General features: G+C 42.7%; 1 protein-coding gene across 4 annotated transcripts in view; it reads right to left on the reverse strand.

The window, feature by feature from the left end:
• Positions 1 to 13,740, reverse strand: part of GABRB2 (gamma-aminobutyric acid type A receptor subunit beta2) — a 167,365-nt gene that overhangs the window by 134,328 nt on the left and 19,297 nt on the right. The window contains exons 1-5 of one of the 4 annotated variants that reach the window (XM_064725284.1): positions 3,510 to 3,565; positions 2,663 to 2,780; positions 1,654 to 1,886; positions 1,436 to 1,527; positions 574 to 641 (exon numbers count right to left, since the gene is read on the reverse strand). In XM_064725284.1, coding sequence (XP_064581354.1) covers positions 574 to 641; positions 1,436 to 1,527; positions 1,654 to 1,730 — 237 coding nt within the window. In that variant the 5' untranslated portion in view covers positions 1,731 to 1,886; positions 2,663 to 2,780; positions 3,510 to 3,565. Of the gene's footprint in view, positions 1 to 573; positions 642 to 1,435; positions 1,528 to 1,653; positions 1,887 to 2,662; positions 2,781 to 2,926; positions 3,074 to 3,509; positions 3,566 to 13,740 lie in introns of those variants that run through there. The other 3 variants (XM_064725283.1, XM_064725286.1, XM_064725285.1) reach the window with 3 other exon arrangements.

A 13,740-nucleotide genomic window follows, 5' to 3' on the forward strand; every position in this document is an offset into this window, starting at 1 on the left:
CAGTTCTAAATAAGAGAGACAAACATCTTGGAAAAATTAAACTCCTAAAATCATCGACTCTTTCATCACCATCCAAAAAAATATCAGGCTAGGAAAAAAAGAGGTAAATTTTGAACACGCACAGAAGCAAACCCCTATATTTTTGTTTTCAATGGCAAGTGCAGGGCTGAGGTTATTATTACTGATTATAATTGGTTTTCAGCCCGGCACACAAGGAGGGCACCGGGCCGGGGCGCGGCGGCTGCGCGGGTCACGGCTGCGGTGCGCGCGCGCGGCCGGCAGGGGGCGCCGTTGCTCGCTGGAAGGCGCTGAGGGCGGGCGCGCCCCCGGAGCTGCCGCAGGAGCGGCCCCGCGCTCCCCGCTCCGAGCCGCCGCTGCCTGCCCGGGATCCGCCGCCGTCAGCGGGGGAAGGCCGCCCCCGACCCCCCAGCAGCCGGCGTGCCCCGCCCCGGCGCCTCCCCAGGGCAGGAGGCCGCGCCGGGTCCCTTCACGCCCCGCTCCGCCTCGGCAGGGGCGGGGGAAGCGGCTGCCGCCCCCTCGGAGAGCGAGCAGCCCCGAAGCCCAAGTACTCACCATATTGACTTCCGACACCATATCTATACTGGCAATGTCTATGTTCATGCCAACAGCCACTGGGGGACCTGCAAACCAACAAGATGGTCCGCAATGTGATCTCGAAGAACTTAACTCGTTCTTAGCAGAGTTAGCAGGGCGAACACGCAGCGCAGATATGAAACGACATGCAGAAAGTCGGGAGGGAGGCATGAAGTGTTCCCCCCCCGTTTGCCCTCCGCAGCGGGGTCCCAGCGCGGCCGCGGGGCCCGGGCCGAGGCGGTGCTTTATGTAACAGCGCACACGTGCGGCACCGCCGCGCCCGCTCCGCGCCCGCTCAGCCCGGGCACGGCGAGCACCGAGCCCCGGGAGCGATGGGGGCCACAAGGTGTGTCTGTGTGTGAGGGGGGAAAGGGCCACCCACAGGGAACACGTCCGAAATAAACAAACTAGTTGGAAGTGGGAGCGCGCAGGGGGTTAAATGACATTTTTGTATCAGTTAACGGCACGTCTTGTACTCGAAAATAGTAGCTGTGATCACAGGCACGTTAGGCTAAAAGGAGCAAACGTTGGGTGAACTTAAGGGAGATTTGCATCTCCATAAAACCAGTTAAGCAAGGGTTTAATTACAGGTTGGTAAAGTGTCATCACACACAATGAGGGACCGATTAGGAACATACAAGTGATTTAAGTGATCGCATTAAGAGCATCCTTTGCTAAGAAAATTGAGAAACAATGGGCTTAACTTTGGATCAGCTACAGGAAATGGCAATACACACACCCCCCAAAGCAACAGCACCCACAAGACGTTTGAAACCGCCCCCATACACAACGCACCCAGCCCGGATATGCAACCTCTCTTATGCAAAAGCAGTCAAATTACCTCCAAAATCTGGCCTCAAGCGAATATCATAGCCCTTCAGCAGTCTATCCACGGTCTCTTTCACCAGTGACATATTACTAGGGTCATTGACACTAAAGAAAAAAGAAAGAATAATACTGTATTATTTCTGATTTCTCAGCCCCCAGCTGTACATTTCTCTCAGCAGCAGCATGCACTGCAATTCAAAGTAAAGGAAAAGAGATACCTTAATCACTTACCTCTGTGCACACACCGCAGCTATTATTAAAGGGAATGACCAAATCCCAAAGTAACCCTTTTTCCGGACTCTCAGCATCCCTTTAGCTTTTGATATGATTTAGGGTTTCAGTGAAGAGAAGAAGAGATCCAACTTATTCTGGCCAGTGCAGTAATTCTAATGTGAAGCGCATGCGCACGGCGTACCACAACATCAAAAGGAGCAGTGGTTGCTGCTGGAGATGGAGCAAATTTCCTTGAAAAAAAAAAAATTAAAGGGGAAGAAGGAAATGCATTATTTAAAAAAAGAGAAAAAAAAAAAGTAATCCACAGGAGGATCCAGTATATTTTGTTGTCCTTTTTGTTGTTATAGAATATAAATCACAGCAAGAAGAGAAGTTTTAGGAGTTGCAAGGTACGGCGGCTTTGCAACCTAGTTTAAGCGTTGGGGGGGCTGGACGGTCTCGGATTAGGCACAGGGAGAATAGTTAAAAAGGAGAATGCACTGCGTACGTATGGGGGCAGGTGGGGGGAGAGAGGGGGCAGCTTAACTTTTTAGTCCCTGGAAGGAAGCGCCTGAAGCGAGGAGAGGTGCGGGCAAAGGAGCCGGCGCTGGCAACGGGGGCGGGCGGTGGGGGAGGAGGGAGATGAGCGCCTACAATATTTCTCACGGAGGAGAAAAAAAAAATGATGACGAATAGTTTCTTGTAAGAGGGGATTAGGCTGTTTCTTTCCTTACTGTGATGCCAGGCGCTATTCCCGGAGCACAGGCGCTGGGAACCGAGGGGGTCGCCGGCTTCCGCTGGGCACTGGCTGGTGCCCGAGGGGCGGCACGGAGACCCCGCGACCCCGCTGCCCCCCGGCGCATTTTCCCTACATCGCCCGATGGTTAACCCGGGGATGCGAGTTCTCCAGGTAGAACGGAACCTGGCCCCGGAGCTGGGGGAGGGGGGGCCAAGGGGAAGGAAAACACCACCCTGAAAGGCTTTCAGTGACCATCCAGACCCCTCGTAGGTGCATAAGCCCACTTACCTTAGCGGGTAAAACACCCAGGCTCTTCAAATGCAGCGTGTGATCCAATTAATGCCTCGGGAGAAAGCGGAGACGAGCAGAAAGCTGATCTGGGGATGCTGTGAGTGACATTTAAATCCTGAGCAGAAAACGAGACAGAAAGGAGAGAGAAGGGAAAAAACAAACCCATGAAAAACAACAAACATCGGAGTTAAATTATTCCTCTCAAATCTGCTTTGTGCCCGTCGCTCCTTTTACACCACCTCCTCCTCCTCACGCACATACCCGCTCGGCCCCGCGGATCTGTGCTGCTTCACCGAGCGGATCTGGGCGTGCACACGTCCTCGGTCGGCCCGGGCGGCGCGGGGAAGGGATTGGGAACACTTTGGGCGTCAATTAACAAAAGAAATATTTAACTCGCTGCGGGAGAGTGGAGGAGCGAAAAAAAAAAAAAAAAAAAAAAAGGAAAAAAAAAAAGAGGAGGAAAAGGAAAAAAAAAAAAAAAAGAAAAAAACCGGCGCGTGGTGGGGGAGGGACAAGGGTGAAGGTGTTGCTCAGAGATCGAGGCGGGCTGGAGAGCCGCTCGCTCCCCGGCACGGCGCGGTGCCCGGGGCGGGCTGAGGCGCTCCGGAGACCCTGCCCTGCCCCGCCGCCCCCGGAGCGGCCACCGCCTCCTGCTCCCCGGGAATCCGCGATCCGCCCCGCACGGCCGGGCCGGCCCCAGCCCACATCCAGGCGCACCCTGGCCGGGGAGCAGCAGAGTCAGGAGGGGAGCGGGGCCGGGGGATGCTCGGGGAGGAGGCGGCGGCGGCTCCCCGGGAAGGGCTAGGGTGGGGGCGGACGGCGAGGCGGTGGGATGGAGCCTCACCTAGGGAAGCGGCGGGGTGGAGCGGGGGGAGCTGCCCCCGAGAGACGGCAGAGCTGCTAAAAAAAAAAAAATATATATATAAACAGCCAAACCGTGAATCAGTCGGCAGCCCCGAAAAGCAGGCAGCCATTTAATAGAGAGCGACAGCCACCCCGGCCGGAGCGCCCGGCAGCGGGGAAGCCCCGCAGCATCCACCTGCCCTGCCGCTGGAGCGGGGCCAGGGCCGCCCCCGGCTCCCCCTCGGCCCGGCCCGGCCTGCCAGCGCACCCTGGCACCGCTCCCGGGGCACCAACCGTGCCCCTGTCGCTCCCCGCCGCTGCCTCGCACCAACACGCTCTGCCTTGAGCCTCGAGTGAGTGGCTGCTCGGGTTTTCCTCCCAGAAACAAAATAGCCATCCTTTAGGGGGCTGGGGGCAATTCGTCGTGTCTTTTTCACTACCTGTTCCCATTTGTAAGAATTGAAATTGCACAGAGTGAGGAAACACACTTTTCCTGCTGAAACAGACATGATTGTGTGGGTGATAAATTTCTCATTTATGCATTCAATAGGAAAAAAAACCCCAAACAACTAAGTTACAGAACGTTTAAGCGTTTTTAAAATCAAAACACCCACGGCCCCCACCCCATTTTGCAGCTTTTCGTTCCGTGGCTGGTTTCACAGAGCCGCTCTCCCTGCTCACCAGCGGAGGTTTCTGTTCTCACACAGCCCGGCTGTTTCACTGCCAAACCTCTTCAAGTATAGCCCTGAAAGGAAGATGGTGGATATGCTGTGCAGTGAATCATTTCACTTTAGATGTATAATAGGCACTTGTTTTTTTGGGTTTTTTTTGCTTTCTGCAATCATATGATAAGACCAGGAGGTCTCAAGATAAAGCACTTTAATCCTGCACTGTGAAATTCACCTGCAAGTGCTAACTTGGGAGCACATCTGACACTCCTGAGCTGTTTCTGAGTGTCTGCTATTAATTACCATTACATCACAGAAATGTGTCATTTGCCACACCTGAATATGACTAGGTATCCATATGAACCTGATGCTGAAGGTTGGTAATATTTGGTGCTGGAATGACAAGAATTTTTGATTTTCATGTTAAGAAGAATTCAAGCAATGCCAAAGTATCTCTGATCTGGTACATGCACTGATAGTCAGAGAACACTTGTTCCAGGCCCAGAGCACCCCTGTGCCATGTGCAGTGAAACCTACTCTCAGTCTGGCTATCCTAGCAAAAAGCAATTGAACATATCTCTAGCAAACTCAATATATGTGAATATCATGGTGCATTATGTGTGGAAAATTAATGTATATCCTATAAAGGTTCCATTGAGCCATGTTTGGGTTGATCTGCACAGCTCACTATTTTTGCTAGCTGTAAATACACCACTATCTAAATGTGTCTGTAGCAGTAACATTGTCTTAGCAACCCTGCAGGCTCTGTGTGCCCAGACAAGCCTGTGGGGTAGGGGTTTCATCATTACTTATTGACAGTGTGCAAAGTCATACAACACTCTTCCTTCTACAAATGTGTTCATGCTTTGCTATACACTTTTGACAATACCACTTTTTCTCTGACTATGGGGTTGTGGTCTATCTCTGCCAGTTAAAATTTCTTATCACTTTCAAAATCTCCCATTTATTTTAAGTAACTTGTCAAATAAATTGTTTCCCTCTTGTTCTCACTTGTGTCTGTGTGTTTGATTGAAAAGTGAAGGAAATAACTGGTGTGAACACCAGTATTGGCAAAATGCAGAACTGTTCATGTGGCATGTTTAATGATTGCTAAGATTTTGGGTGTCTTACAATGGGAAAACAACCTGGTTCCCAGCTGGGTGCTTCTGGTTCTAAAAATATCTCAATTAGACTGACTACAAGTACTGTAATCTCACAGAGAAGCCAGCAAAGATGGTCTTATTTTAAATGGCAACTGCAGAGTATTTTGATTTTTTGCTTTCAAGATAGAAAAAAAAATACCCCTCAAAACCGAAATACTCTGAAATAATGGCGCACAGGTCCTTGCTGAGCAGCGTGTGGTGCTATGCAAGAAATGGGCAATAAAGTAACATCATACGTATTCATCTTGTCAACCCTTGGCTACAGCATTATTTTCCTGTCACCACAAGTAATATCCCAGTCCATGTACTAACAACTCTAAAAGGTTTTCAGATGGGTTGCTATAAATGTGTTCGTTATGCAAAATGAACTCCCAGATGGAGTAAGAGTTTCATGATAGGTTCTCAAGAGATTCAGTCACTCAAGTCAGTAGAGACAGAAGAGATGCTGATTGATGTACCCCAAGAACAGTAGTCCTGTATCACAAATGGTGTGATTAACAAGTGCAAAATCCCACTTAAAAAAAATTATTTTCATTGCACCTCAACAGGCTTTTGTGTTCTGTCAAAGTCCTGAATTTTCTAGCATTTGGATAAGATGCAGCAGTATCAGAAATATGCAGGTGAAAGTTGTTTCCATGTATCAGATAACATTTAATTATCTAATTAACAGAAGAATGTTAATAATAAACTATTTTGATGATTTCAATTTCCAAATCCTATAAAGATATAAATTCATGTGAAAGACAACACAATATTGTCAGCCATTGTAGACATTTCCTGAACAACATCTCAATACACTTTATCTAGGTGTCTTTACTTTCATTGTAGGTCTCCACATCTAGTGTGCCACCATACACCATCCCATTAGCAATCAGCATGTCAGCATAAAGATACCTGTTACATCACAAACACAGAAAACAATATTCATGCAAGTGTCTGGATTCTGCTTTTCATGGGCAATGGAATTCACTTTTTCATAGCCCCAATTTTCTGGGATTCACATCAGCTTCAACTACTAAAAGAATCTGAAAGAATCCAAACTGTGACTGTCACTTAACTGTAAGAGAAGAACAAATTGGAGGTGCAAATAATAATCTCTTCTTGGTTTGCACGATTCTGGAGGACTTTAGATTTTGGAGCTCATATTTTTTCATTCTGTAATTCACTACATGCATCTCCACAGGGTTAAAGATACTATAGGTAAGACCTTGCTGCAGTTCTTGACCCAGGCAGTATTTTATGAGTCAAGGATCTGTTATATCTTTAAACAAAAATCTTTTGTGTAGCTTGAGGATCAGCAGAACTTAAGTATATATTGAAGAAAGTCTTTTAATGTGAAATTGAATTACAGATTAAAAAAAAAAAAAGGCAAGCAAAAGGTTGTACAAAACATCCCCAAGTGCTTTGATTGCAGACAGTTGGAAGCAACTCAGTGGGGACTGGAAAAATACAAAGTATCAGGCACTGAGAATTACTATGGATTGAGAACTGAAGTCCTCTTATCAAATCATGAAATCAGCACTAAAAGCTGCCCTATTTCGTTCAAGGTGGTGGAATAAATTAGTTTAACAGCTATATAGACAGCAATTTTTTAATTCCTTGATTTTAGCTACATTGGCACTTAGCTAAGAAATATCTGCAGCATCCATATCCTTTGATAGGAAGGCAGGGCAAGGCAGAATGAGTGATTGCATAGGGTAAGGATAGTAAAATGCTTAAAAGACAGCAAAAAATGTGCACCAAGATTATGTCACTCTGTGTCTAAATCTCCTTCATGATGTTTGTGTAAGATTCAGCTGAAAGCAGATTGCAGAAACAAGTTGTGTTTCATGGAATCAATACTTGTTTTACCTGGGATCTGCCTCTGTTTCCAGATGCTAAAAGGTAGAAATTTCACTGAGAAATGTTTCTGTTCAGCAGCAATCCCCAAGTCTGAATAAACCAGTTTTGTTGAGAGTGTTTTAAAAGAGCTGATTATCCTCTGCAGAAAGAGAATTGTTGCCTAAAGGGAAAGCATGGAGATGGGCTGGGGGCCAGTGAAGATGGCAAGGCACCTGTGTTGCTACTCAGGCCTAGAGGATATTATGATAATCCTGGGAAAATTCAGAATACCAGGACAGGAAAAAAAACCCCACTCAAACCAATCACAAAACTTACTGTGGAATAATCCCTTTCAAGAACCTATACAGAGCAAAAACCCCTAGGAATACTGTCAGTATTTACCACTTTGCATTCAAGGATCTCTTTAAAATATTTCAGTGTTACTGTGGAGAGTTCCCTTTCCTTCTCTCCTCCCATCCCATTTTGTGCTCAGACACGGTAGTTTACAAACAGCTGTGATCTGGAATAGATCTCATCCATGCCAGTTTGTACAATATTACCGTGCCAGGTTCACAGGTGAGGTAGAGGAAGTTCACACTGGCTCAGCACCCAAGACAATCCCTACTGAAACTAATGGCAAAACCCACATTCAGGTCAGGAACAGCAACATCAAGGCCATCGTACAAAGCATTGTGTTAAAAAACTCTAAGACACCCAACAGACATAATTATTCAATCTTTTTACCAACCTGGTCTCTACCAGATTTACAGGGAAATTAAAAATATTTTCTAATTTTTATCTAATGAATTACTAGATGGAAATGAAAACATCCTCAGGTTGTTATATCTTTTGAGGCTACAGCTTTCAAACTAGAGGGTGTCTTGGATCCTCTAAGGTCCTCAGTCTTTCAAACTAGATGTCTTATTGGAGAGGTCAAAGGCACAGGTATGCTGAGTCCTCCAGCAGTGACTGGGGGCTCACAGAGGGTGTGAAGCCTTGATGAATTTGTTTTGTGTGACCTCCCCTCTGATGCCTAGGGACACTTTGTATTGATTCCACACAAGCCAACCATAAGGTCACTTCAACAGCTCCTATTGATTGCTTTGCCAGACGTGGGCAGTTCAGGGAAATCTTAAACAGGGTGACAAAATTGTCTTCAGAGCCACTTGGAAAAGCTGTGAATGAACCAGCCAGAACAAGAATCTGTCACTGGAAGCAGCTCTGGGTAGTCATACTAATCAAGGTATTAACTTTGTAAATTTATTCTCATATGTGGCAAAAGCAGCTGAGTAATACCCATACTTGATGTTGTTACACAGCAAATTCAAAGCACTGCTTTGCATTTTATCTCTCACCATGGCAACTTTGGACATTTCTTGCCAGTGTAAATCAGGAGCAACTCTACAGGTTTTATACCATTACAAAAAAAACCCCCAAATCCACACACCCATACCCACCAAAAACAATCTAAAAATAGACTTAAGGGAAATACCTTCTCTGCAGAGTAACATAATTATGCCTCTTTATTTATATATTTCCCCTAATTTTGGTGACATGCATCTGTTTAGCTCACTATGAACAACTGAGTATGCTTTATGCAGATTTCACAACAAATCTCCATAATCCTAACTCTATACATGAATTACTTACATATTCATTCTGTCTCAGAGTTCAAGCTCAAAAAGAGCTGGACTGTTCTTTCAACTACCTTTTCATTTCTCCAGTTATACTTTATAAATACAGATAATTTGCATCACCATAGGGCATCAAGAACCACTTGAACATATTAAGAACTTATGAGTTAAACACTTTCTTGTCTAGTTTCCTAAATTTTAAGTCCAGTTGAATTTTTTTCTGTTTTGAGCTTGACCATCTTCTTCCCAGTATAAGGATTTATAAGGTTTCCCTATTATAAGGTCAGAGATCCACTGTCACAACTGTTGGGGCTATGGGTCAGAGTTCTCTTTTCTGGTGCTGATGGATGTTGTTGTCATTCATTTGCAATTTTTTGGAAACTGGTTTTCACAGAGATTAGAGCAACCTCTAACCAAGTTTGTTAGGACAACTATCATACCAAATATATCACAGCATAAATTGGAAAGACAATTTTGAAAGTAACAGACAATTGCATCTTGAAAGAGCTAGGTCTGAAGCACAGAAGAGAAAAGGCTATTCTTGACTTTGCCTTAAGTAACTTTCTGAAATAATTCCTGTAAGTAAGAATGATTGACCTGCTACAGAAAAAATGTAATTAAATTTGACATGTTTTGTGAGACCAAACTAAGTGGTACTTTGCAACACTGGAATTCAGGAGCCAAAATTATTTTTAAATGAGAAGGCTATAGCAGTTGAAAAGACAATGAAGTAAAAAGAACAGAAAACAAAAATCCATAGGAAGCAGTCTGGACACCATACTGTTAGACAGTCAGGGGAAAGCTCTGAAAACTGGTATACTAAATCAACAAAAATGCAATGAACAGAGTAGGTTTAAATATGAAGTTGGCCTTGAAGCCACTTTTTATCAATGGAACTCAGATTATGGCAGCGAGTAAGATTCCTAACAACGGCTGCCTAGGAGGCTATAATTCCAATCTGATTGCCAAAAATAAGAACTAAATACAGTAAAACCCAAATTTTGGAAGCTTAGCAGAATGCATGTGGGATGTCAGTACCCCCAGAGATCTTTCAGTGAGACAATCATTTTACTTTGCTCTTTAAAGTGAGAATGAGAAACCCATATACAGCACTGAAGCAGAAAGCAGCTTTTGAGGCATTCCCAAAGATACAGATATCAAAAAGTCTGCAAGTAGTGGGTATAATGAGAAGACTGAAGCAGTGCATTGCCTCTGCATTTCGTACCTTTCAAAACACACATCTCCACTACTGCATCCTTGGAGGGCTTCTTGTGGAATTATATTTAGCCTGGGTATCAGGAGCTCAGCTCTAGCAGCATGGGGCTCAGCATGCACTAATTAGTCAGGCTCCTCAGAAAGCTCTCGCAGGCCGCGCTCAGCCCTGCTGGCACTGAAACACACACCAGCCCAACAGCTCCCTGCTCTTCTGGAACTGCACTAGGGAAGGCCCTGCAAAAAATGCATTTTGCTCGTGTGTGCTTGAAAACAAGGCACCAGGCAGCTGGGCATGAACATATACATTTATTCCATGTTACGTCATATCTTTATTACACCTTCTCTATTTATGTATATAGAGAGGCCATACACCTATATCGTGTCTTCTGGCTTTTTCTTTGCTTTTCTTCAGCTGGAAGTTGTATGTTATGCACAGAACAACTGCATAATGAATAACAAAAGCATGTTATTTAATTCTCATGGGGGAGACCAGCAATTACTGTATACTGACTGTTCAAGGGTGTTATTTTTGTAAACAAGAAAGAAACTAAATGAGCATAGAATTCATCATTAGGAAATCATCTCTTATTCAATTAATACACATTCAAGAGAGCCCCATATGCATGTGCTCTAGTCAGTGAAGTACTGCAGGAAAATAGGAAGAGATCTCCCAGGGTGCAGCACACCCTGCTTTCTCTACCATATGCCTTCTAAATATGTTCCTCTGTGTCACTACACTCACAAGGCAACTTGCTGATTCTTGGCAGATTGATTCTGATACATTAAAAACATACAATTCCTAAAGAATAGGTTTTTCCCTTAGCAAAAAAACCAAAACAAAAACAAACAAAAAACAACAACAACAACAAAAAAAATCACTGAAAAAACCAAGCAAGAAAACCTGCCAAATGACCAAACCAACAAAGAGAAACACCCTTATGAAAGTGATCAGTGAATTCTGGCAACAGGTAAATACTTCCAAAAGCTGGAATAATCTACTCTTTCCAAATTATGGCCTCTACAAGATCCTGAAAAACAGAGCTTGAAAAACTTTAGAGACTCCATGGTACATGAAACATATCAGGAATATTTATTGATTGAGTTATTATAATAAAAAAGTTATTATAAAGAAAGCATGACATATAGAGGGGAAGACATAGACTTTCAGATTAGCCTAAATGTGGATAAAAGAAGTTAGTGAATTTTCAATAAGAAAATGCTAGAGGAAGGCTAAGGAGTTCAAATAATAAGCTGCTGGTAAAACAGATTTTAAATAATATGTGAAAATTTACATTTATGGTCTTAATTTCAGCACTGTTCCATAAAGTTGTACAACAAATTGAATAGGAAACTTTGTTCTTAAAAAGAGACTTCTAAAGGTCTTCCAAATAGTCATAGAATAAGGAACCACTAATTAGGAGAAGATGGGAATATAAAGGATAATGTTATATTAAATTCAAGCTATATTAAATTCAAGTTATATTAATACATTTTAAGGTGTGTGTGTGCCTATGTGTTATAAAAGAAGAATAAAGATGAACAATGAGGAATTAAGGCTGGAAGAAAATAAAAGTGGTAATAAAATAGCATCTACAGGTGGTAAGTGAGATTAGAAATGCAAGAGTTGAAACATTAGCAATCACTTTTAGAAACTCTTGGAGAATTGAAGAGGTCGCAGTTGATTAGAAACCAGTGATTTGTTTCAGTACTTTGAACAGCTTTCTTAAAATTATTTAAAATAGCTGCACATCTGCAAGTTCTACATTTCCTTACTGTGGGCTCTAAAACACAAAATTCAGCTTGTGTGTTGTCTGATTCCTGAAGTTAAAATGAGCAGGAATGCTTTTCCCAACGAGTCAGGAGCCTGAATTTCTAACCCCACAGCCTGTGGTTTCCCTGAGAACTGGCAGGACTTGGGGATACTAAAATGTTCTAGTGCTTAGCATCCCTTTGTCCAGCCATGAACCCCAGAATATTTCATCATGTTTTATCTGAACTTTTGCAGTCACTGATGTCCTAATTACAAACTGTGCTGGAAAGTAGTTTTAAAACCAGTTCTATAAAGTAGCAAATTCCATTGAGTCCAATGGGCAGAAACAATATTTAAAGTTTGTGTAAATTTAGTTATTCAAGAAACAGACTTGGAAATAGAGACAGTCATAAGACCACACATTATGTGATATAATACATTTTTTTTCAATATCAAACAAATAATTCTTAATACAGAACCTTTTTACAAATAGCTGTTTCAAAATATGAGCAGAAAAAAGTCCATCAGCAAATAAGATAAATCAGGGCTGTAGTGAGTATTCACTGGGTAGATATGATTTATTTCCACTGTGCTCCAGAGAATCCATCAAAATCTATCACATACAATGTAGAAAAGATGGGATCTATGTTAAGAAGATTTTAGTGTTTAGAAGGCTCAATATAAATCTTTGTTCAAAGTAAAGCAAAAGCTAAACAATGTATATTATGGTAAAGGGAGTCTAAGGAGGATTCTGGTTGCAACTTGACAGTGACTCCTGCCATAATTTCATGACTCTTAGAAATTAATCATGTCCATTTTGAGAAATTCAACCATGTCATAAAAATCTCAGAGGAACAGAGCTGTCTTATTTTATATTCATAACAAATCACATAATGTGCAACACATTTTATTTATCTTGACTTAAATTCTAAACAAACAAGGCCTTAGTTCTAAAATAACACGTAATAACAAACTGTTCAGTGACCACTGATAGCATCAGCAATATAGGGCATTGCTGGAGAGTTACTTTTATTTTCCATGTTTGAAGAATAGCTTTCTGTTCTTTAGAAAAAAACACAATTGGACATTTGAATCTGAGGCTTCTATTGTGCATCTATAAATAAATCTGCTGAATACTCCATGGCTTTCACTAAGTTTCCACCTATAATCATTGTGTTTTACCTTTCTGTCCTTGGCACCAGTGAGTCCCTGGACTTGAGACTTGTCTGTTCTTCATACTCAAAGTTTCCAAAGCAACAAAAATTCTTATTCAAGCATTTTAAGAAAGTTGCCACCTTTGACTACAGGAAATAATGTAAAACATTTCTCATTACACTGTTCAAAGAGATTGGTATTTGAAGTAATTTTTTAGATTAAAAAATTGCAAGCTGTTTGCACACTCAAAATTGCATTCCAGTTATTCCATGATAACTCTTGGTATCTAATTTTTTCTTCCTCAAATTTTTGTTCAATTTTATCTATGCAGATATTTCTCTGGCTATTCACATTTAAAGATCTTTTTGAGACCATTTAGAAAATGCAGCCGCTAATGAGAGGGATGATTAAGAGGCCTTGTAGTTTGCTATTAGCATATGGAAAAGTGAAACAGTTTCCATCTGCATACCTATTTTTATCTCTCTGTTTCTCCTCCTGCCCTTAAAGTAGAACTATTACATTAGGTAATCTGCCTTGTTAAGGCATTGGAAGAGCAATCCAAAGTGAGAAGCATCCTATGACTGCTGATGGAACTGCCCAGAGAAGCAGTGGCTCCTCTGCACATTATCCTCTTTGTGCAGCACAGCTGTCTCAACTGACAACTTTGATTTTAAATTAGAGGGGTTTGGTCAAAATCTTTGATTGTATTTCAACATTTCACATAAATAAAGATGTGTACAAAGATGTCACATATTAAGCTACGTTAACTGCTATGTGTTGTATGCTAAGGATTTTCTCCAAGTTCATAGTTTAACTTCTGGATTAG

Source organism: Zonotrichia leucophrys, chromosome 13 (genome assembly GCF_028769735.1).
Source record: "Zonotrichia leucophrys gambelii isolate GWCS_2022_RI chromosome 13, RI_Zleu_2.0, whole genome shotgun sequence".
NCBI classification, from domain to species: domain Eukaryota; kingdom Metazoa; phylum Chordata; class Aves; order Passeriformes; family Passerellidae; genus Zonotrichia; species Zonotrichia leucophrys.